The 25,605-nt window shown below is 44.4% G+C and overlaps 1 protein-coding gene across 2 annotated transcripts in view; it reads left to right on the plus strand.

The window, feature by feature from the left end:
• BSN (bassoon presynaptic cytomatrix protein) overlaps nt 1-25,605 on the plus strand; it is a 210,029-nt gene that overhangs the window by 163,353 nt on the left and 21,071 nt on the right. For both annotated transcript variants that reach the window (XM_053377413.1, XM_053377412.1), the window contains exons 4-5: nt 8,892-9,320; nt 14,111-20,956. In XM_053377413.1, the coding sequence (XP_053233388.1) occupies nt 8,892-9,320; nt 14,111-20,956 (7,275 nt within the window). The remainder of the gene's footprint in view (nt 1-8,891; nt 9,321-14,110; nt 20,957-25,605) is intronic.

A 25,605-nucleotide genomic window follows, 5' to 3' on the forward strand; every position in this document is an offset into this window, starting at 1 on the left:
CGTTGCCAGATGTGGTGGCAGGAATAGTAGCAGAGCTGGCTAGCAGATGCATATGGCGGATACAGGGGTGCATCAATTTGCTGACCGCCTATATCTCCAAGTGAGACAACTGATCCAGTTTGCTTAATGGGCGGGCAAGCTCTGACAACAGCTGGTTATTCAGCAAGCGCACCAATAATCTGAATGCTGAAATATTTCTTGAGGTTCTGAGTTATGCTTGGTATATTATTGTGAAAATACTTTATGAACTGCGAGCAGGTATTTTGATTGCTTATTGATGGAGCCTGATAGTACAGACAGGAACTTGACCTAGAAATATTGTATTTATGATATAGCACAGTAATAAAGGTTTCAGAAAGTAAATGTGATTGAAATATTCATTGCAGCATTGAATCACTTGTGCCAGAATGGAAAAATACATTAGGGCAGATTCCTAGACGAAGTGGATTAATATTGAAAGCCATTCTTCATATTAACCTCTCTGATTAGGCCATTTATTAATCTTTTCAAATAATTTATTAAAAGCATCTGCAAAAGCTGACCTGCTGCCAGCATGTGTCCTCCATACTATAACAATGTTTAGCCATAAAAGGAGATCCTGCTCTGGGCAGTGGGTCACCATCAGCAAGAAAACTCTTGAAGGGGTGACACCAAAAGAGTTTACTCGACAGCTGAAGACCACCTCTTTGCCTAGGCCTTTGGAAGGGTGGTGAGGATATACCAGCTAGTTTGATCTATTTTTATCACCTGCTTTAAAGTATGTTGTGATGATGGTTGTTTCAATGCTTGTGATTATGTCAGTGATTTTGTACAGATGTTTCATTTTATTCGAGTGAAGAATGCACCCAGCCCTCAGACCATTGGGTGAAGGATGGCTTTATAAACCACGTAAATGAATTAAGAAGATAAATTCTATAAGCAGTAGTGGGAGATAGAAGCATAGTTATCTCCATTGGCTTCAATCAGTCAGGGATCATCTCCATTTTGCTTGCTCTCTCCCTCAACTCTCTTCTAGTAGCATTTCTCCCAGCTGCAGCACAGAGAAAGCTTGGGAAATAGGGCTTACTCCATTGGCTTTGCTGAAAAACTAGCTGCCTTTGGTTTCTCCTGTCCCTCAGCTCTTTCCATTCCAGCTGGCCATTACACTTGACAACAGCTCATGCGTAAGAAGAGCTTTCCTTTCACCCTAGGTGCTGGTTTGCAGTAGGAATCTCTAGTATTACTGTCAGAAATGTGTTGCTTTTAGCTGACGCCTTTCTTATGTTTATTGGCTTTTATATGGTATTATGGTGCATCATGTGTTTACCTCTGTTGTAAGTCACTGTGTGTACCCATGGTGCATGGAAAGGTAGATTGCAAATATTACAAATACGCAAAAATTCAAAAACAAAGAATAAATGGTACACACTCTCACCACTTCAGGTAAGCAGCCTTCTCTGTCCGATCTTTGCTTGAATACTTGAACATTCCCAATGCATTTTATGACACAGCAGTGTAATATGTTTCTTTATAGTGTCATCTTAATGATTTGGCGCTCTTCTTGACAACAATTCCGGTTATACTAATTTGACTGATTGGCCTGGCAAGTCTTAGTTTCATAGCTAACTAAAGGGAAAGCAGCTTAATATCTTTGAGGCATGTCTAACAATGAGCACACAGGTACCACAAGTTTCCACTGAAGTGCCAAATCCGTATCTGCATCCTCTCCTCCCCCTAAATCTGCTCTAGGGGGTTCCCCAAATAAGGTCCAGCAAATATGTTAGTTTCAGTTTCTCTCAGTTTCCATTTCTCCAGTCTTAAAGTTCAGTCCTCCCCCTTTCCACATCAGTTTGCATAAAAAATCCTTATGAAAGTTCATCAGCATTTTATTGTGACTTTAATATAATATACATATTTTAATGCAATTTCCCCTAATATAGACATTTTTTGCAAAGCAGTTTACCCTAATTTATTTTTGTATGCTATTTTCACTGTTACATGTTATATTTCACCATTACATGTTATATTTCGCCTTGCCCAAATAGCCTCTTGTTCCACTTGTGCACAGATCATTGTTTGGAAGCCGCTAACTTTCAAAGGGACTGAGTATGTATGACTGACTGCCCATTCTGAAGTATAGAGAACTGCAGTTATGGAACTTTAGGCTTGAACTTTCCTGTATTCTATTTTCTTGGGGAACTGGGAGCTAGACAAACCACAGGGTGAACCATGCTACATGTTTAATTGCATTCTCTAGGCTTTATCAGTGCCTGGGACAAGCAACTTGTACAACTGTCACCACGAAACCATGACTTCAGTAGATGGATCATAGGCATTATGTGGCTTGCTGCATTAAAATGACATGGAGTCCTGGATTTTCTAGGTGAATTTACAAAGATACGTATACGCAGTGCAGCAACAAATTACTCAGCTGTATGAAGTTTCTATTTCCCCTTCTTGAATGAATCATAGCTTTCATTTTCTGATGTGTCACCGATGAGGTGGGTTGCGTTTGTGTGATCATAGTAGTACAAATCTTAGAGCTGAAATGAATTTGTAGTCAAAACTTCTCCTCAAACTTTTCTTCTGTGGATTTTGATGAATAATGTTCTTTGGATAAGTGACTATTTGGTGCCTGTTTGATGTTCAGCACCAACGTTTGACATCCAAACATTTTGTCGTAGCAAACCAACATTTGCCAGTATGTGGCAGCTACCATACAGTAGTAGTTACTTTTGAACTGTATCTAACACCTAGCAGTTAGTCTTTGACTGAAATTGGCAGCTTGCAGTAGAACTTAGGTCATTTTATATCAACGTCATGTACCCATCAAAACAGGCGATTTTCAGATTTTATTGCCAAATTTTAATTTTGAAATTCATTGGCAAATTTTGGGACCAAGGGTGGTATCCAGCTAAATATCTATGGTAATGCAACAACTTTTAGGCGCACAGCATAACTTCCCCATCCTCTCCTCTCCCTATGTTCCCCCTCCAGTCAGCTTTGGGTTTTCCCCAACCTATTTATTTGAACTTGTGACCTTTCAGTGATGTGCAGCCGTTATTATTAGCATTAATTGAATTTATAACCCGCTCTTCCTGAAGGAACCCAGGGTCATCTCTACCAAACTGGTTTTAACCTATTCTCCACTAGTAAGAAGGATGCATCATTTTTGAGACTTGGGATTGATTCCCGCACAGAGCCAGTCTATCAGACTCAGTAATATACAGTGGTACCTTGGGTTAGATACACTTCAGGTTACATACGCTTCAGGTTACAGACTCCACTAACCCAGAAATAGTGCTTCAGGTTAAGAACTTTGCTTCAGGATAAGAACAGAAATTGGGCTCCGGCGGCGTCGCAGCAGCAGGAGGCCCCATTAGCTAAAGTGGTGCTTCAGGTTAAGAACGGTTTCAGGTTAAGAACGGGCCTCTGGAACGAATTAAGTACTAACCTGAGGTACCACTGTACTTCCAGATGACCTGGAAACCTGAAGTTGTGTGTGCAGCACATACAGTCCACGACATCCTGATCTTGAATAATGTACCAAATTTTCAGATGTCTGAAAATGGGACATATTGTCAATAGTCAAAACTCAAAACATGACAGGTAACCTTTGTATTGTTTTAGAGTTTATAGAGCTGGGGTTATTTTAAGTTGTGAATCAACTTAAAACTCACATAGAGGAGGGAGAAAGGTTGTTTTCTGCTGCTCCAGAGAAGCGGACACGGAGCAATGGTTCCAAACTACAAGAAAGAAGATTCCACCTAAACATTAGGAAGAACTTCCTGACAGTAAGAGCTGTTCGACAGTGGAATTTGCTGCCAAGGAGTGTGGTGGAGTCTCCTTCTTTGGAGGTCTTTAAGCAGAGGCTTGACAACCATATGTCAGGAGTGCTCTGATGGTGTTTCCTGCTTGGCAGGGGGTTGGACTCGATGGCCCTTGTGGTCTCTTCCAACTCTATGATTCTATGATTCAATGCTCTACTTTTACTTTTATACTTCATTATTTTTACATTGTACACTCTATTGTTAGGTACTATCTTGTGGTAGGAAAAAATGGTCTATATATATTTGAAATAATAGCTGGCACTCCTAACACAAAGTAAATGAAGCTAGGAAATGCTACTGAACATGGTCTGGAAAAGTAATAGTAGCACATAAGCTTACCTGCCAAGTGTGTATGGCTAAAGCCCAAGGGAAACAAGCTCATTTCTCTGTCTGTACTGCTTGTTTTTCTCATAGACTCTCCTCTCCAGATGTGAGGAGGGAACCTAGGAAGGTGCCTTATACTGAATCAGACCACTGGTCCATCTAGCTCAATATTTTCTACAGTGTCTGGCAGCAGCTCTCCAGGGTTTCAGATGCCCTAACTGGAGATGCTAAAGATTGCACCTGGGACCTTCTGTATTCAAAATAAATGCTATACACCAAACTATGGCCCTTCTCCAGGGAGAAGTCCTTTGAGTTCTGAGCTTACGTAGTCATTTTTAACTTGTGCTTAACTTCCTTTCTTTGAGTAGTTTAGAATTGAGGCATTTCTCTCTTTGTACAGTCATGTTTAATGTTTGTTATTCTGTATAATTGGTCACGTGTGTTATAGAAGGGGGTCCTCATGACTATGGCTGGTTTTAGTTTTATCCTATTTATTTTAAACTCAGCTGTTGTCTAAAAGGATTGTTTATTTTGTGCAAGATCGTTCATAAGTATGTTTGCAAAACAGAAAAATGAAGTCAAGCCACACTAGACTTGCTGGGTTGTAGCAGTTTTCCTCTCAAAGCTAGAATCAGCAGCTTGGGTTTCGATTTCCAGTAGCAGTCAGAAACAAGCATCTGTGAGCATTTTGTGTTTTTATCTTGTATTTTTATGCTGTGATAATTAAATACAGTTGTATATTGGTTTAAGAACAGCCCTGTTTAAGAACTATTCGGTTTACAAACTCTGCAAAACCAGAAGTAGTGTCCCGGTTTGCGAACTTTACCTCGGTCTAAGAACAGAATAGTGGAAGGGCAACAGCGGCAGGAGGCCTCATTAGGGAAAGCACGCCTCGGTTTAAGAACGGTTTCGGTTTAAGAACGGACCTGGAATGGATTAAGTTCGTAAACCGAGGTACTACAGTAAATATTTTCCATGTGTGTAAGCAAGTTGAGGTTGAGCCGAAACGAAGTAGGGGAAGTTGTTTTCTCCTGTCACCAAGGGCTAGATGGGCAGTCAAACATCTGAAGGTATCACATGGTGACAATGGTGGTCTTAGGGTATATTCCATTAACATGTTGTTTCCTGTGTAGTTACTTCACTTGCTTAATGTACACTTCCATCCAGTTACCTGTCTTCTTCCTATTTCCACCCCCACCCCTTTAGCTGCATTGGGATATTTGAGCTGAGCCTTAGCATTGACCTGAATAAAGGAAAAAGCCTGTTACATTAATTATATAGTCCCCGAGGAGAATGAATGCAGCAGGATTTTCAAAATGACGCTCTCATCATTTTAACTATGCGTTTACCTTCCCACATGACAGGGTGATGGCAGGAAATGGCTTGTGTTATGTTCTCAACAGATTTGCCACAGAATCTCAGGGACATCCAAGCATGGCTTCAGCCCTACTCTTTATCTATTTATCCGGATAGTTAAAATGCTCAGTGTACCATTTCTAAATCACAGGAGTATGAAAGAAAGAACAGAAGCCCCGTATCAAAAGGCATAAGCCTATACATATCCATAAATAAACATGACAGGCATCCAGTCCACTGCTGCCTTTTCAGTATGAGAAAACTGAAAAGAGTACGGCAAGCCCTGCGTGGAGGGGAAACAGATACAAACAGATTGTAAGGGAAGACAAACAGGAGGAGAGTATCTGTACTGGATCAACATCCTACAGTCCAGTGTGTTTCCTTGTGAGGCAGACCATATCTTATGAGGTGGATGTGGTTTCCCTTCTGTAGTTCCATATGCCTCACACATCACAGTCAAAGAGCTGGCTTATTGGTTAAAGTGAACATATAAACACACTGTCCCATTGCCTTTTCACTGCTTCCTTGGGATTGCCAGCTCACAATGCTGCAGTAAAGACTGGTGGAAAATTATCCATCTAACTATTAAAGGGATTGGATTGGAGACTCCTCAGGGCCTAGACTCAGAAAAAAATAGGCTACCTAACTCCCCAGTCCATAGTCCCACAATCCATTTTCTCAGGCCTCTCTTTTTTCCCTCAGGTTCATGTAGTGCTCTCTATTAATTGCACACTTTTCCTGCGGTTAAAATGCACGAGGGTCCAAAGTGAGCCTTGCAGAATGCCATGCCATGTGTGGAGCAATATTCTGCCAGAACCATCCTCTGACCCATCAGGCAAGAGTGGAACTACTGGAAGCTAGTCGAGAAGGATTCTGTGGTCATTGGTACTGAATACCTCAGTATATGGTGTGCCAGAAGGTGTCATATGAAGTCAGATATGTATGAGAGAAATATATGGTTGTAAAATGAAATCTTGAGGTTGGAAAGGGCATGTTAATATTAATGTTGGGGACACAAACATCATTATGTTTCTCCACCCCTCCTATAGCCCATCATCCAGCAGACTTAAAAAGCCCTCATTATAGAGAATCATCCTCTTGGTAAAATACAGTTTAGCTTCTGCATTTCAGAGCTAAAAATAAAAGAACAAGAGAAGAATTTCAGCTGTTATGCATGCAGCAGATGCACTGCACACAAGGGAGCCATTATGAGTGGAATAAGTGAATGCAATTAACAGCGCTGAAGTGACTAAGCATTCCATATAAAATCACTATGGATCAAAGTGAAGCTACTTGTGCATTTGAAATGGCATCTTTAGCAACAGGAAACACAATACCAAGTAATTTTTCTTAATTTTAGGACATGGAGGGGGTTCCCTCCCCCATGTATTATTCTGAAAAATTATGCCTTGTCTACTACATGTTTTCAGAGAAAGACATTGCATAGAACCTCATGATTTTAAGCTGTTTCTGTTGAGGGACAAGATGCTGATTTCATATTAATATTATCTCTTTGATCACTGCGGTGTTTCAGTTAGCTTGTTGAGATACATCTTGAACTTGACCTGGTGAAAACATTAAACAAACATTTGGGTCCCCAACTAATATCCAAACAATAACTTTTGCAAATGCATATATATAGGATGGAGATAAAGCAGTTGTGAAATGCTGCCTTTCTCCATTACAAAGAGAAATCACAGCCTGCCAGACACATGGACATCGATAGCACCTTCCACAGAAGCAACCACTGTGATGCAGACAAGAAGAACCCAGAAACTGAGAGGCTGCAATGTTCCCCATAGATAGCTATTTGAAAGCTTTTGCTTCTATCTGCAAATAGCCATCCTTTTGAATTACCTATCAAAAGTGGGAAAAGGGTAGTCAGTGCAGTGTAGTGTCCAGGCAGCTTCTTTGGGAGGTTTCCCTGTTGGGGGTTTTCATACTGCTGTGGATATGCTGTAACTGGGTGCAGAGCTGATCTGAATCTTAAACTTTGTCATGGTGGTACGGGCAGAGATGGAGGAGGTTGTGGGAAGTATGATTTGGCTCTCAGTTGAGTTTGATGTGTTTTAACACGCACCGTCTCTTTTGTTGTCATAATGCCATGCTAACAACACTGCTCATCTTTGGCTCTTCCACTGGAAATGCACCAGTGTAATATTATGACATATCTCTGCTGTTATGCTGATGTCGGGTCCTTACCTGTATGAAATGTCTAATATCTGGTGTCATAGGTCATTCCCCAAATCCTAAACTCCCCAGCTTGCATAAATTGAACACAGAAGATAAAGCTGATAATTACTTTGTTGTAGTGTTGTTGTTTTTTAGCTGCAAAGCATTCCACAGGCAAACATATTTTTATATTTTCACAACTTGCTGACACATCACTTTTTGGTGCACTTTAATTAGACCAAATCATGCAAAATTTACCCCAATAGAACTGAGTCTTTGCATTCCTATTCCACCCATCCTCAGCAGAGAAGATCATCACAATGTAGGCTTTATTAAGTTTTCATCTCATAAGGAGTACACTCTTTACTCAAGACCTATAATGCATCCCATAATGCTTTGATGAACATGATTTATATCTGTACTTCTGGTTGACGTCCACATAGTTCAGAATCCATAAATACTTTGGGCATGGCACCATCAGAAATAACTTTTCTGTCTTAAGATTGTTTGGCTAATTTTGTTTGTTTCTTCTTTTTTACATGGTCTCTGGAGCATTAAATGGCTATCCTCTGCAGCCATTACCCTTCCTTTTGATGATAAAGGCTTTTCTGCACTGAAAAGAATAAGAAAAATAAATATTTGATGTTCATTTTCAGTTGCTGTTGTTAATAATAATCATGAATCCAAATAAGCCTTGTTTGTCCTCACAGCGATCCTGGGAGGCTGGTCAATGTTAATCCCATTTTAGAGATGGTGAATTGAGGCGGCCACACTCTGACTTGCCCAAGGCCTCCTGTCCATGACTGAGTTATAATTTGAACATCTAAGGCTGGGGGAAGGGTTGTAGGTTTGCATGCAGAAGGTCCAACATTCATTTCCCCAGCATCACCAGGTAAGGCTGGGAATGTTTGCAAGTCTGAAACCCTAGAGAACTGCTGCTAACTAAGCTAGATGGATCAACGGCCTATCTGTCCAAGGTTGTAATCTTATGTGCACTGACCTGGGAGTTAGCCCTACTGAATTCAATAGGATTTACATCAATCCATTAGACCATGGCAGTTTGGGGGTTACAGCAAAATCTGCTTTCCTCCACATAATGTAAAGTGGAAATAATTATGTTTAACTTAGAAGGAAGTATGTTGCATTCAACAGGAGAGGTATCTTCATGCTGATCTTGAATGAAATGTGGATTTCATTCCTGGTTTGTTTGTTTTTTCCATCTTATTTCAGAAAAATGAATGGCTGTGTTTGAACTGCCAAACTCAGAGGCTGCTAGAAGGAAGCCTAGGAGACCCTGCTCCAATGCCACTGCCTGCTCCAAAGCAACAGCCAACTGGATCCCCTCGACACCAACCCGGAGGAATTGGTCAGCAACAGAGAGGAGCTCCTCAGCAACCTGAAATGTCAGCTCCTCACGACAGGCACCTTTCACAAGCAAACCATCTCAGGACTTCAGAACCGAGCAAATTACCAACCGCTGTCCAAGACAGAAAGCCTCCTGCTCCATCAGAAGGAAAGCCACTGCCCAAACTACCCGAAGAGCCTCCCAAAGCTTCTGAAAGTCCATTGCCAAAGGGGAAAACTATGGCCACAAAACCAGAAGCGGATATCAAAGATAGCACGACCGTATCCGAGTCTCAGAAAACACGAGAACAGGAGGTAAGCATCGCTCCACTGGACACAATGGTTTAGTTATAAGAGGTTTCTTTTGAGTAGCTGATACCAAACCTAAAAGCCAACAGGAGGCAGTTTATTAAAGTGTTTTTAGCTGGCAGTCAGGCAGGAGATGATAGAGACATGGTCTGCTATCCAACAGGCCTCCTCGCACAAATGCACCATATTTGCAGAAGTCTCTTTTCGGGTTTTTCCCCCCTTGCCAAGATTCGTTCGTCCACTTCATTGCTTGCTATTTTTAAAAACATCCCTGGATTTTCGAAACACTAATGCCTCGAAGCATAACTGGATTGAACATATACTAGTTTCAAAAATGTATGGAGTTAATTTCAAGAGTCTTCTTAATAAATTAATGGAGAAAGCATTATTATTTTTGGGTGACATTATACTTTAACATCAACAACATAGGCTACCGTAAATGTAGCAACATAGGCTTTTGTGTGGTAATCAGAAGCACGTCACCAGATGAGGTGAAGATGAAGGTGCCGAGATGGTGGGGAGGTCAGCATAGTGCAAACTCATTGGCAGAGCCAATGTGGTGCTCCTGCTGGTGCATTTGCATCTACCCACTGCCTCCTCCTCTGCCTCCAAATAAGCCACAGTGGGTCACCTGCCAGAAGCTTGTGTAGCGGCTCTACCCTAGCTGGCAAGTTTCTTCCAGTTGTAATGCTTTAGTCCAAATGCAAGAACTTCCTTTCTGGATCAGACCAAGCAGGACATGAAGGTGCTTGTTATTTGTCTCCAGCATCTTTCATAAGTGTACCTCCTATGCACAGAGAGGTTTCACCTATCACAGCGCTGTTTGTTTGTGGGGCCAAGCACAGTAGGCCGGTGACCCTGCTGGGTGGTTTGTAACAGCAGAAATGATGACAAGACAAGAGTGTTTGTTTATGCACAGTGATTTAAGGCATGTTTTACAGAGAAGACCTTTCAGAGAGTCTTTTTCCTTCCTTCTGACCCTAGTGTAATGCCTTTGCAGCCTTAGGTTCAAACTACATGTTACACTCATATGTATGTAGCTGCATCCTAATAGACCTCTTTATGTTTTAAAAGCAACTTTTGTGTGGGTGTGTGGCGGGGGTTATCCAGCAAAAGCCGGTAGGAGTCAAAATGGCTACCTGTGAATAACATTTGCACCTGTGAAGTCAGTGTCTGTTCCTTTTTAATAGCATTCGCTATTGGGTAATAATAGGGGTTACCGAGCTCTAGCAGAGTTTAGCAGAGAGAATGAAAGTGCGAGCAGAGGAGGTGGAGTGTTAGGTGCCACCTGCACAGTGTGAGGCTAATTGTGAGATGCTCCAGAGAAAAAACAAAGGTGAAATTGAGTGCTTGAGGGATAAGTGAAAAGCTCTTGCTAGCAGAAGAAGCAGAAAGGTGGAAAGAAGGAAGAGAGAGTGCAGAGGGCAAGGCCCCAATACTCAGCATCAGAATGTCATTTTGAAGTTTCCTCTTTCCCCTCTCCTGGCTCCTCCCAGGATGGACAGCAAATATACTTCCCAGAGGACTTTACAGCAAGCTGGTGTTTCTGCTGTTCTTTATACAGACTCTCTTTGCTTCTGTTTTTAATCAGTTGTTCACATTGACTAATTTCAGTTTACTACAGTTGAAGGATCTGCCTTCTCAGCCCCCCTGAACTGCAAGTAGGGAGTAAGCATTAGCCTAGATGACATTTAACACTAATTTGGTTAGGGCTTTGTAGGAATCTGCAGTTATGCAATACCAATCCTGCTGCCAATGCTTTGATTGGGGTATTGATTAAAAACAAACTTTTATTTGTGCCACTGTCCCTTGCCTCAGTCTCTTGGGCTTTCTCTGCAAAATTGTCAACCCCTGAAATTAAACTCCACAGAGCGGTTGCTGCCTCCAGAGACACTGATTAGCTGGTCTTTTGTCCTCTCTTGTTATTTTGTCACCTGGTCTTGGCATCTGAAGTGCAGGAATTAAGATCTTCAGCCTCTTGCTATTCAGGGCATGAATAAAATTCCCTTCTTGATCTCAAATTCTAATTATAAGTTCCACAAGTTCTGTGTGAAGATTTAAAATATTCACTGCTGTATGTGGGATTTCAGTCACCATAAACTTTACTGGAGCCCTGGGAATAAACATAACGCTTAGCTGAACTTCAGCAACATTTCTGAAATGCCCTTTTCGACGCATTTTTGCTGTAAGGAATTTGTAGAAAAGAATGGAGGTGGAGTTTGTGCCACACAATCACAATGCCTTCTTTATCAAACAAAGACAAATGTCCATCAGGTACGTATTTGCATGGGTGGAGCACAAGGTGGAGCAAGACTGCAAAGGAGCAGAAGGGTAAGTGTTTTTAGGGGGGGCAGAATATGGAGCAGGATCCTCACTTCTGCTCTATTTATAGAGGCTGGCAGCCTGCAGGAAGCTGCTGAATTACTGGGGCAGAAGAGGCTCATTATATTTTATCCTAGGCATGAGCAAAGAAACCCTTAAGAGAGAGTGAGCAAAGGTGGGTGGTGTGAAAGGAAGAGGAAAGCTAATATTGAGTGATGCATATTTTTAGTTTTGAAGAAGCCTACTTTTCCAGCTCTTTGGGCAAATGTTTTGTTTGCTTTTGGGAGGAGGTGTCAAATCATGACTGGCTTGTGGCAGGTTTTGCCAAACACCTATTAAAAAAATCCTAACTCTGTAGTTGCTTGAAAAAAGTATATTGCTTCCAAATTACTCTAATTCTTTGGCATAAGAAGCCTCAGACTGCCTGCAGTTAGTCAGCATTGTCAAATCCTGTCCTGATTATATCAAGGCCCCATTGCCCAAATGCTCTGCACCCTATCCATGAGAATTACATCCTTTTTAAAAAAAAACAACACCAAAAACCTCCTCTGAAAAGTTTTGAATGCAATTTCCCTTTTACCCATTATTTTATGGAGAACAGTTGAAATAAATGCAGGAGAAATTGTAATCACAGGACTAGAACCAACAATGGCAGCTTAATTTATTTGCTGCACCAAGAAATTAACAGTGTTGTTAACAGTGCCACATCACTTTATAGTATATTAAAGATATTTAAATACTCTAATAGCCATTCTTCCACACCAGAGAATAATGATCTTTTGACAGCTGGCTGTCAAGTTTGGGATATCTTTTTTTACAAGTAATATTCTTGACAATTAATCTTCCAGCCCACATTTTCAGAGGTACACACCAAGCAAATATTTGAACAAATAGAGCTGAAATAGAGCTGTACACACAAATTGGGTAGTTGCTGGGGCCACGAACAATGGTGTTCCAAACTTCCCTACAAATGTTCACCAATCTGCAGATTTGTACATGAAAAGTAGTCAACGTAGGCATTAATTTTGAAAATAGTGCTTATTAACAACTGTTAGCCATGATAGCTGTATGGAAACTCTATGTTCAGAGGTCCTGTACCTCTGAGGACCAGGTGCTGAGGCCATTACAATCATACCTGACTTGTGAGCTTTCGGAGGGCCTTCCTGGCTGTTGTTGGTAATATATTACTGGACTAGATAAACCTTGGCTTGGTCCAGCAAGGTAATTCTTGCAGTCTTAACTTGTAGGATTTCAAGGTTTGTGCTCCTTCTTATCGCAAAAGGAACACTTATATTTTCACTAGACTTCAGGCTACAAAAAATGCTAGAGCATACAACTTTGGAGCCAACCAGCCTTGGGCAAACCAGATGGTCCTTTTTAAAAGGAAAGGAACCAGCCAATAAGACACTGTCATCTTAGCCCCTGGGTTGACAACAAGAGAGCACAGATTTACAAAACTGCAGAGCCAGCTATTTGGATTTTACAAATGTTTTGTTTGTTCCTAGGGACTTGCTGAAATCCAGACCTGTCAGAAGCAAACAGATGCAGTAAGGCTTAACATGTTGAAGACTTGGGCTACACTTAGACACAATTTAATTTTTAAAGAAATATCTAAGTGTATAACATGAAATAATAAAGATTTTTTTTAAGAAATAGATGTAAATTGATCATAATCAGTGCTGTTTTTCTAGAAAAAGAGGTGCTGGAACTCACCATGCCTACCTGAGAGGTTTTGGAATTGAGTTCTGGCGAGTTCTGGCTGGGGGGAAAAGCCCTGATCATAGTTAATGAATGGCAATCAGAGCAATCAAAATAATTCTGATTTTGTTAACACAGAGTTGAGGGGAATCACATTTCCTAGCAGCAAAATGTTTCAATTTGGGTTCTGGGAAAATATATTGTTTCTCAAAACCAGAAGTGCTTCCTGGAAGAATGACATCTGCAACAAATGACTAAGAGCTGTTCATTTATTAGATTGTAAATGGATTGCGTGAAAGGTCCTGTCCGTCTTGCTTTACTGTCATGAACTTGGCAAGAAGGAATTTTTAATTAAATGCGTCATGCAATGATACTCCTTTCATGTTAATTTGCAAGGGTGCCAGATTTTTGTTTCTAAACTTGATAGCTTTGCTTACATTCTTTGACATCTGAGTATTGAGAGATAGGGTGGGGTGCAAGCTTAAAAATAAATTACCGGTACTAGCTTATGACTCCTGAGTTTAGGAGCCCTTCCCTTCTTAATTTTTAAAATTATTATTAAAGTTAGGGATAACACTTTTGTTACTTGCTAAATTGTGGTTATTGTGTTGTAGTTGGTTTTTTTTTTTTCAAATTTTGAGGGTTTTATGTCCCTTCATGATGTCCAATTTAATTATAGCTCAGGATTTCTGCAAGCCTGTGTGATAAACTGAGTTGTGCTCATAAAAGTCTCTTTTAATGGCATCTAATGGAATTTGTTTTCTCTTCTTTTGTAGGAATCCAGTAAGCCTTATCCACCAGACCTGTCTCGTAGCCCTCAAAGCTTGAGTGACACTGGCTACTCATCTGATGGCATATCCAGTTCCCAGAGTGAGATCACAGGCTTAGTTCAGCAAGAAGGAGAACAACTAAACGAAACCGGAATTGTAGAGCCGAGCCCTCCAAGTCCTTCGGAACTCACTAAGCTGGAAAGCAGCATGCGGCCCCTACTGGAGTCCAAGGGGCTGGCTCAGGAGCCAACAGACAGAGGTAAAACATACCACGAATTACGAGAGGAGCAGAGGGAAAGGCAGAGGCCACGGTCCCTTTCTATCACCCCGGAAGCCTTTGATTCTGATGAGGAGCTAGAAGATATCATGGAAGAAGATGAAGACTCTCTAGAATGGGAGAACCAGAAGGAGCAGAGGGACAGCATGGAATCTTCAGATGACTTTGGCAGCAAGCTACGCCACGACTACGTGGAGGACAGCAGCGAAGGAGAGTTCTCCATCGTACCAACAAGGCAGAAAAGCAAAGAACCTGCAATGACTGACGAAGAGTTCATGAGAAGGCAACTCCTGGAGATGAGCGCAGAGGAAGATAACCTGGAGGAGGAGGAGGAATACGATCGTGTAAAATATAGTGTTGCAAAAAACGGGCACAAGCCTGACTCGGAGAAAAGCAGGGAGGCCGCCTTATCTAAGAGACGCCTGCCTCACAGCTCCGGCAGCATATATGAGGAGGAAAGAAAAGAGCTGGAAAGTACTGAGGGGGAAGACATGGCTGCATCTCAGGGAGGTTTGCGGCGTTTCAAAACCATTGAGTTAAACAGCACTAACAACTATGGCAGAGACATGGAGATCAGCCAAGAGGCAGACATCAGCCTGGACAGAGAACCAGAACTGGAGATGGAAAGCCTGACGGGATCCCCAGAAGACAGGTCAAGAGGCGAATATTCTTCCACCTTGCCAGCAACAACACCCAGTTACACATCAGGAACCTCCCCCACCTCCATCTCTTCCCTGGAGGAGGACAGCGATAGCAGCCCTAGTCGCAGGCAGAGGCTGGAGGAGGTCAAGCAGCAGAGGAAAGCCCGGCATCGCTCCCACGGACCTCTGCTGCCAACCATAGAAGATTCCTCCGAGGAAGAAGAGCTGCGGGAGGAAGAGGAGCTCTTGCGAGAACAGGAAAAAATGCGAGAGGTAGAACAGCAGCGCATCCGAAGCACAGCTCGGAAAACAAAGAGAGATAAAGAAGAGCTGAGGGCACAGAGGAGGAGGGAAAGGTCTAAAACGCCACCCAGCAATCTGTCTCCCATTGAAGATGCATCACCCACCGAGGAACTGCGTCAGGCTGCAGAGATGGAGGAACTGCACAGATCTTCCTGTTCGGAATATTCTCCTTCCATTGACTCTGAGGCAGAGGGGTTTGATGTCATTGCCTCCAAGCTATACAAGTCTGGCAGTGAGTACAACCTCCCAACATTTATGTCCCTCTATTCTCCAACAGAAAAAACTGCTGGCTCTGGTTACCCCTCCAACAAGCCCCTGAAAAGTGCGGAAGAAGCTTATGAAGAGATGATGAGGAAGGCAGAAATGTTTCAAAAGCAGCAACCATCCCAGCAAAGCGTCTCCTACAGCAACACCTTCCAGCAAGTAGGCTATCGTGGTTCAGAAGGCCAAAATAATTTCGAATACCAATACATAGACGACTACAGCTATGATGGCCGGAATTTAGACTCCTCTCAAGCAGACTATCAGAACGAACTTTCCAAATCTGGGGCAGTTTATGAAGAAATCCTTCAGACATCACAGAATATCTCCAGGATGCATCAATCCTCTTCTCTGGATTTGACCCTTGAACAGGAAGTAAAGAAGAAAGGGAGAGAAGATGCTTATCAAGAAAAGCAGTTTCTGAATGCAGAGAGTGCTTATGAAAGTGGCCCACTCACTCCTGGGACAAGCCCAACCCAGTTGTCTGCTCCTGTCTCCTTTTCCTCCACTGAAAGCAGCGCAGGCAGAATAATCCCTGATGTTCGAGTCACTCAACATTTCGCAAAGGAGAGTCAGGAGCAGCCAAAGCTTCATAGCTCACCCACAGCACCTAGTTCAGTTTCAAAGAGCGTAACAACGCCCTACACATATGCTAAAGGAACTAGCACCGTCACCACTGTTGTTTCCAGTCCTGTAAGTGCACCACGAATCTACAGCTCTCCGACTTCTCTGAGTGGCTCAGATGCACCATCCGTGTCCACTACTAGCCGAAGTTATACTCAAACAAAAGTAACAGCCAGCTATGGTTGTCAAACAGAAAATATTTCCAGGGTCAGGAGCGTTGCAGAGATTAGTGGGCCGTCAGCAAGAGAGAAACTCCAAAGCATGACTGACAAGTCCACTGGACCCATGTCGACACCTAAAACATATTCCTACTTCAAAAGCTCAAGCCCACCGCTTTCCCCTTCTTCTCCTACTCAGAGCCCCACTCATTCTGTTCCTAGAGCTGGGGTGCCACCCAGTTCAGGGATGGGGTTTAAATCAACTGCAGAGTTTTCCACCCAAACCCATAGCCCGGTTCTCGCCTACGATGCCCCCACGACTACCGCTATGTCAACCTCTTCTCCAATGGTAGCTCAAGGAACACAAACTCCCTACCGATCGAGTTCCCCTCGCCTTGCTCGGCAACAATCATCACAAGAATCTCCCATTATGGTCATCACATTAGCAGCAGATGCAGTCATTCAGACCAAGCCGATTGGTGTAAGTTCCTCCATTTCACCAGCCTCCTCTCCAACTCGGCAAGGCCGCCAGCATAGCTACAGTCAGACAGTAATCCATGCAGCGCAACTCCAACAAGAGCAGCTGCAGTCCACTTACACAAAGACCCAATCAGCTCTTGAAAGAGCCTCTGCTCCTAGTGCTGCAATGCAGAAAGTGCAAACAACTGCTGCTGACAGCATGCCTGGTGTGTATAGCTGGGGAACGCTGCCTGCAGAGAACATTTCTTTGTGTCGGATATCATCAATACCTGGGACATCAAGAGTAGAACCTGGACCCAGACCAGTTGGTAGTAATATTGTGGACCTGCGGACTGCAATAAAGTCAGCTCCAATCATTATAACAGACCAAGGGATGGATCTCACATCCCTAGCTACAGAGAGCAGAAAATACTGCCTCACTATGGACCAGTTACCGAGTCGGCAGTCCAGCACCATCCAACCCTTAATTATCAACCTTAATGCCCAGGAACAGCCCCATGCTATCATAAGCACAGCCACCACGGTCAGCATCACTGTTGCATCTTCCATGCTTGTGTCTCAGCCAAAGCATCCTGCGGTCTATGGAGACCCTTTCCAGAACAGAGTGGACTTTGGTCAAGGGACGGGGAGTCCTGTCTGCCTGACACACATTAAGCAGGTAGAACAAGCAGTTCAGACTGGTACTTTCAGAGGAGTTGGTAGCGGCACTGGAATTTCTGCTTCTGCGGGCCGTCCAGAAGCCGCAGGTCCCCAGCAAGCGAAATTTGCAAGATACAATTTGCCCAACCAGATGACATCCTTGATGAAAAAAGATGCCCTGATCACTCAGACCAACAATGCACAGAATATTGTGAGTGCCATTCCCAGACCGTTTCCTCAGGACCAAAGTTCAGAGGTGTATAGAGGGATCCCAGTGGAACTGAAAACTCAGACACCCCCAGTCACCATTGGGACTAAGAAATCCCAGGTTATGATGGTGCAGATGGATGATATTGCAGCAGGCCCTGTCACCAAACTCATCAAAGAGGAACCTCCTCCCAATGCCTTGGATCTCACAGGGATGAAGCCTGAAAGTCAAGTAGCATGCTGTGACGTAGTGTACAAATTTCCCTTTGGAGGCAGCTGCACTGGGGCTTTTAACCCTTCTTCCAAGGTGCCAGAGAAAAATGTTGGGGATGCAGCAAGTGCTGACAAACCTAGTGGCCAGTACTATGGCGGCAGAGAACAGGAAGTGGCAGAGGCATATCCTTATCGAGAACAAGCAGCACCAGGGCCTAATCCGTACGAGGAGCACAGATTCTACCATCATGGCCTGTTTGGGAGACTGTATTCCTCAATGTCAGATACAAACCTTTCTGAAATGGGCTTGAACTATTACCCAGTTAAGGGAGGGCAGCCCTTCAACACTCCTGCTGGGGATTCCGCTGTGGATCTGACAACCATGAAACCTCCGTACAGCCACAGCTTCACCGAGGGAGGCTACATGGGGCACGGAATGCAGTACGGCTCTTTCTCTGACCTCAGGCAGCCCAGTGACTTGCTGAGCCATTCCTACCCAATGCGGAGATATAGCTCAGCCTCCAATATCTACTCTGACTACAGGTATTCGCTAAGAGGGGACCTGGCAAATTTCCAGGAAGCCAGCCTGGCTCATTATAGCGCCACAACAGCTCGCGAAATCAGCCGAATGTGTGCAGCACTCAACTCTATGGACCAGTACGGTGGCCGGCATACAAACAGCTCAGATCTTCTCCAATATGGACAGTATGGGCCAGGAGGGGGCGGAGGCATCTCGGCCCAGCAGGGTGCCATGAAATCAAACATGATGTACAAGCCAAATTTCCCAGAGTCTGGCCAAGGCTATGGAAACCTAGCCCAGTACAACCTCTCCAGATTTGGAGCTGTCAGACAGGGACTCCCTTCCACAGCCACCGTACGAGCTGCTGATGGCATGATTTATTCAACCATCAACACACCAATAGCATCAACTCTCCCCATCACTACCCAGCCAGCTTCTGTGCTGCGCCCCATGCTCCGAGGCCTATATAGACCCTATGCCCCAGGCAGTATCACAGCTGTCCCTCTGGCCAGCTTGACCAGAGTTCCTCTAGTTGCTCCCAGGATCCCCCTTGCATCCCAAGGTCTGTATCGTTATCCAGTGCCCAGCAGACTCCCAGCAGCTCCCACATCTTCAGTAATGGAAACACCAATGTATTTGGGGAAGCCTGTTAGCACCACTGCAGCCAGCACTGCTGCCAGTAGCGTAAGCCCAGCACCAGCTTCCAAGCCCTCGGCTCCGACTGCTGTCCCCTTGCAAAGGCCTGAGCAGAAAGGCAGAGAGGAGGCTGCTGCAGTGACTTCTGGGGTGCAGAGTACTGTCAGGGATGCCAGCCAAGGACAGCAGCAGCAGCAGCCACCGCCACCACCGCCTCCACCACCACCACCACCACCACCAACCCAGAAACAAGCCGAAGCTACCCAGCCCAGCATTGCCAGCAAAGCAGCCACAGAAAGGGAAGAAAAGGAGAAGGAGGAAGAGAGGCAGAGGAAGCAGCAGGAGCACATCCTCCAGATTGAAAGGGAAAGAGTCGAGCTAGAGAAACTGAGGCAGATGAGGCTGCATGAGGAGCTGGAGCGGGAGCGAGTGGAGTTGCAGAGGCACAGAGAGAAGGAGCAGCTGCTGATGCACAGGGAGATCCAGGAGCTGCAGTCCATAAAGCACCAGGTCCTGCAACAGCAGCAGGAGGAGCGCCAAGTCCAGTTTGTGCTGCAGCGGGAGCAGCTGGCCCAGCAGCGCTTGCAGCTGGAGCAGATCCAGCAATTGCAGCAGCAGCTGCAGCACCAACTGGAGGAGCAGAAGAGGCAGAAGAGCACCTTCCCTCCCGTCTGTGACCCTTCGGGGAGGCTCCCTCCCCAGGCCGCGTCAGAGATGACCATAGAAATGCAGCGAACCCTTGCTCAAAATGGGCAATACTGGCCACCCATGAACCAAGCATTTATAGCTACTGCGGCCCCAGGGCAAGACGGGCAAGGGCAGCCTCGCTACCCTGGACTCCAGAGGCCTCTCACCAACTCAGCCTCTGAAATGTCCCTGCAGACGGAAGACCAGTGGGAAGCCGGTCGGGGGATCAAGAAGAGGAACTCCATGCCGCGTCTCCGGGATGCTTATGACAAGGAGCCAGGCCACGAGCCATATGTTGCCGTGAAGAAGATCACAGACAGCAGTGTGCAGACGGATGAGGAAGATGGGGAGGAGCGCTTCTATGCATCCCGCCGCCGGCGGACCCGGCGCAGCACTGACTGCAGTGTGCAGACGGACGAGGAAGACAACGGCGAGTGGGAGCAGCCCGTGCGGCGCCGGCGCTCCCGCTTTTCGCGGCACTCAGACTCCACCGCAGAAAGCAAGCCAGACTCTTCGGCCAAAGGCACGGCTAGCATAGCGATCCAGACTATCAGTGACTGCTCTGTTCAAACCGAACCTGACCAGCTCCACCGAGTGTCCCCTTCCATCCACATCACCACCCCTGACCCCAAGGTGGAGATCGTGAAATACATCTCTGCCCCTGAGAAGACCCAGCGAGGAGAGAGCCTGGCTTGCCAGACGGAGCCGGAAGCACAGCCACAGCCAGGCATCGTGATCCCCCAGCTCACTGTGCCTACGACGATTACGCCTTACTCCTCCAACATCCAGATCGTAAGCACAGGCCCCCTGGATCCCCATTCAGTCCGACAGCAGGCCTTGGGGAAGAAGAAGCCCGACCCACTTGAAATTGGCTACCAGTCCCACCTGCCGACAGATTCCTTGTCTCAGCTGGTGTCCCGTCAGCCTCCCAAGTCCCCCCAAGTGCTCTACTCCCCAGTCTCACCCCTGTCCCCACATCGGCTGCTAGAGTCTTCCTTCACAACCAGCGAGAGGCTCAACAAGGCCCACGTGACCCCGCAGAAGCACTTCACAGCCGACACCACCCAGCGCCAGCAGACCCTACCTCGCCCCATCAAAACCATGCAGCGGTCCTTATCTGACCCCAAGCCCATCAGCCCAACATCAGAGGAGTCTGCAAAAGACAGGTTCTCCTTGTATCAGCACGCGTTGCTTCCTGGTAGCCAGGTAAGATTGCTGCTTGTCTGATAAGTAAGAGAAGTCTGATGATATTTCTGCTTTTCTGTTTAAAGGCCCCCGCTTATCACGTAATCGCTGTATGCAGCAGGAATGAAGGAGAGCTGCTTTAAAGTCCCCGTGAAGATAAAACACAACAGGCTTATTGGTCACAGCAGGTCCCTCACTTTCCATGTAAAGCTTGTTTTGCAACTTTCTTTACAGACATGCAAGTCAAATGCATAATGCTCTTAATCATGCTCCTCTCCTTCAAGCAGAGTGCCCACATTTTTAAACCCAACAAATTGCTAAAATAAAACTAAACCATGAAGACACTGAAATAATTATAAAATTGCTTTAAGGATTGGTGAGGTAGTGGACATTGACCAGTAAGTACCCACTGCAGCCAGGGGCATAGGAAGGGGGGCGGTCCGCCCCAGATGTCATCCCTGACAGGGGTATCAAAATCCCCCCTAGGCAGATCACCACCACAGCGATCGCCCCCCCTGGGCGGATCGCTGCCATGCCAATCGCCCCTGGGTGCACGGCATGGGTTCGGGTCCCCAAGCGACTAGCTCTGCCACTGACTGCAGCCTGCTTTCACTTGACATGCTGAAAATTTCCAGAACCACTTTTTCAGAGTTCATTTCAAGACATTGAAAGGTATATGCATTTTCTATACAGCAAAGGCACTTCCAAACCACCTTCACTATACTTAAAATGATTCCTCTGTCTTAACCTTTAAGAAATGTATTCCCTCTTACTGGATGTTAATGTGTGGTTTGTATATAAGGCATGAATATATATACAAAGTCCAGGCTATCTGAAAAACTGTATTCCCTCATACGAACCTTCCAGATTCTGAGATCTTTAGGTGAGGCCCTTCTCTTGGTCCTGCCACCCTCATAGTTATGTTTGGTGGGTATGCGAGAGAGGGCCTTGGGTAATCCCTCCCTGGAGAAGTTATTATGCCTCCCTCCATGTTGTCCTTCCACTGGCAAGTGAATACCTTCTTATTCCAACAGGCTTTTGGGAACTGTCAGCTTTTAATGAAAGGGCAGGTGCTGTTTTTATTATAATTAGCTATATGTTTTTAATAGATCTCTGATAGATGGATGGGTAGACAGATATTTAGTTTCATTAATGTTTAATTGGTTTTAAATTATTGTATTTTTTTCTATGCTTTTGGCTATTTTTATTTTGTCCGTATTGAGTCCTTGTCAGGGAAATAGGCAGAGTATGAATACATTTATTATTATTATAATACCCCACAGCGTGAAAGAATCCACTGCTACTCCTTATGTTCCCAGTATGATATCAGATACTAGAACATCTTCAGGCAATCTACAGACATCTTAAAGAGGGGACCATCACATCTCATACAACATTGCAGGTTGACATGCTGGTCTTCAGGAGCAAAGTCTAGCTTTGAATTGCACAGCATCCTTACTGAATTTGTGCAAGAAATACATAATGAACTCCATTCCTAACATATTTTGTATATAAAGTCTTGTGCTTTTATTATACTTCTCAGCTTTTCCTACCTACCAACTGCAGCAATTCTTCTCATATAGGATTGCATTATGTCTACCTTCTTACAGCAATCTCTTTTGCTTCGTCTTTAATATATGTTTGATACTCTGTGGTGTGGTTCATTATCAGCAAGATACTGAACACACCCAAGTCCAAAATAGCAAGTGCTCCCTTTTCTGCATCCTAAAAACCCATGCGAGCAGAGAAGCTGTGTGTTCTCTCTTGTGCCATCTAGTGGCAATAAAGAAAAATAGCCTTTTGTGCTTTGGGAAAAACATGTTGTTAGCTGCTAAGGAACTCCTACGTGGCATCTCAGAGGAACTTTCCCTTCATTAGTACATATGAAAACAAGACATCCATGTGGGAATTGTCATGAGATCTTTCACTTTAGTACCTGCCAGGACAGCTGCGCAAGGGGAAATCGTATCACATTCCCTAAAATGTCCATCAACTCACCTTCGTCAGTCATATCCTTTTCTACACAGACATAAGAAATCTATATTTTGGAAAGCAGATAAATTGCAATGGAAAGGTGCTTCCAGACATTGGGGGGGGGGGTTAATCTAGGAGCATTCTAATTTTCTGGCTCTAGCAGGCTGTGCATCTGTATTCTTGCTCTGTCAAGCTATTGTGGTAGGCAACACAGGTTTTCCAGTCTTAACATTACAGTTTGCAGCTGTAAGAAACCGGTACAAGTGCTAATAAATGTTTTCTATTGCAAGTTGTCCCAGTCAATAAACCTGCTGTTACGTTTTGAACTAATTGCAGTTTTTAAACGACCTTCAAGTGCAGTCCCCAGTACAGCACATTGCAGTAGTTTAAAAAAAGACTGTGCCAAAATCAAGAACAACGATCTCTGGCTTAGCTTTGTCTCTCTGAGACCACTTGGGCCACTATGGATAAGACTAAATCTAATAGCATCCCCAGACTACAAGCCTGATTCTTAAGGGGGAGTGCAACCCCATCCAGAACAGGGAACATAGCATCTCCCATGGCAGACAGACTAGAATACTATACATTGTTGTTGTTGTTTAGTCGTTTAGTCATGTCCGACTCTTCGTGACCCCCTGGACCAGAGCACGCCAGGCACTTCTGTCCTCCACTGCCTCCCGCAGTTTGATCAAACTCATGCTGGTAGCTTCAAGAACACCATCCACCCATCTCATCCTCTGTCGTCCCCTTCTCCTTGTGCCCTCCATCTTTCCCAACATCAGGGTCTTTTCCAGGGAGTCTTCTCTTCTCATGAGGGGCCAAAGTATTGGAGCCTCAGCTTCACGATCTGTCCTTCCAGTGAGCACTCAGGGCTGATTTCCTTAAGAATGGATACGTTTGATCTTCTTGCAGTCCATGGGACTCTCAAGAGTCTCCTCCAGCACCATAATTCAAAAGCATCAATTCTTCGGCGATCAGCCTTCTTTATGGTCCAGCTCTCACTTCCATACATCACTACTGGGAAAACCATAGCTTTTACTATACAGACCTTTGTTGGCAAGGTGATGTCTCTGCTTTTTAAGATGTTGTCCAGGTTTGCCATCGCCTTTCTCCCATGGAGCAGGCGTCTTTTAATTTTGTGACTGCTGTCACCATCTGCAGTGATCATGGAGCCCAAGAAAGTAAAATCTCTTACTGCCTCCATTTCTTCCCCTTCTATTTGCCAGGAGGTGATGGGACCAGTGGCCATGATCTTCATTTTTTTGATGTTGAGCTTCAGACCATATTTTGCGCTCTCCTCTTTCACCCTCAATAAAAGGTTCTTTAATTCCTCCTCACTTTCTGCCATCAAGGTTGTGTCATCTGCATATCTGAGGTTATTGATATTTCTTCCGGCTATCTTAATTCCGGCTTCGGATTCATCCAGCCTAGCCTTTCGCATGATGAATTCTGCATATAAGTTAAATAAGCAGGGAGACAATATAAAGCCTTGTCGTACTCCTTTCCCAATTTTGAACCAATCAGTTGTTCCATATCCAGTTCTAACTGTAGCTTCTTGTCCCACATAGAGATTTCTTAGGAGACAGATGAGGTGATCAGGCACTCCCATTTCTTTAAGAACTTGCCATAGTTTGCTGTGGTCGACACAGTCAAAGGCTTTTGCATAGTCAATGAAGCAGAAGTAGATGTCTTTCTGGAACTCTCTAGCTTTCTCCATAATCCAGCGCATGTTTGCAATTTGGTCTCTGCTTCCTCTGCCTCTTCGAAATCCAGCTTGCACTTCTGGGAGTTCTCGGTCCACATACTGCTTGAGCCTTCCTTGTAGAATTTTAAGCATAACCTTGCTAGCGTGTGAAATGAGTGCAATTGTGCGGTAGTTGGAGCATTCTTTGGCACTGCCCTTCTTTGGGATTGGGATGTAGACTGATCTTCTCCAATCCTCTGGCTACTGCTGAGTTTTCCAAACTTGCTGGCATATTGAGTGTAGCACCTTAACAGCATCATCTTTTACAATTTTAAATAGTTCAGCTGGAATACCATCACTTCCACTGGCCTTGTTATTTGCAGTGCTTTCTAAGGCCCATTTGACTTCACTCTCCAGGATGTCTGGCTCAAGGTCAGCAACCACACTACCTGGGGTGTACGAGACATCCATATCTTTCTGGTATAATTCCTCTGTGTATTCTTGCCACCTCTTCTTGATGTCTTCTGCTTCTGTTAGGTCCTTACCACTTTTGTCCTTTATTATGGTAATCTTTGTACAAAATGTTCCTTTCATATTTCCGATTTTCCTGAACAGATCTCTGGTTCTTCCCATTCTGTTGTTTTCCTCTATTTCTTTGCATTGCTCGTTTAAGAAGGCCTTCTTGTCTCTCCTTGCTATTCTTTGGAAATCTGCATTCAATTTCCTGTATCTTTCACTATCTCCCTCACATTTTGCTTGCCTTCTCTCCCCCGCTATTTGTAAGGCCTCATTGGACAGCCACTGTGCTTTCTTGCATTTCTTTTTCGTTGGGATGGTTTTAGTTGCTGCCTCCTGTATAATGTTGCGAGCCTCCACCCATAGTTCTTCAGGCACTCTGTCCAGCAAATCTAAATCCTTAAACCTGTTCCTCACTTCCACTGTGTATTCATAAGAGATTTGGTTTAGATTGTATCTTACCAGCCCAGAGGTTTGTCCTACTTTCTTCAGTTTA

Source organism: Podarcis raffonei, chromosome 2 (genome assembly GCF_027172205.1).
Source record: "Podarcis raffonei isolate rPodRaf1 chromosome 2, rPodRaf1.pri, whole genome shotgun sequence".
Taxonomy (NCBI): domain Eukaryota; kingdom Metazoa; phylum Chordata; class Lepidosauria; order Squamata; family Lacertidae; genus Podarcis; species Podarcis raffonei.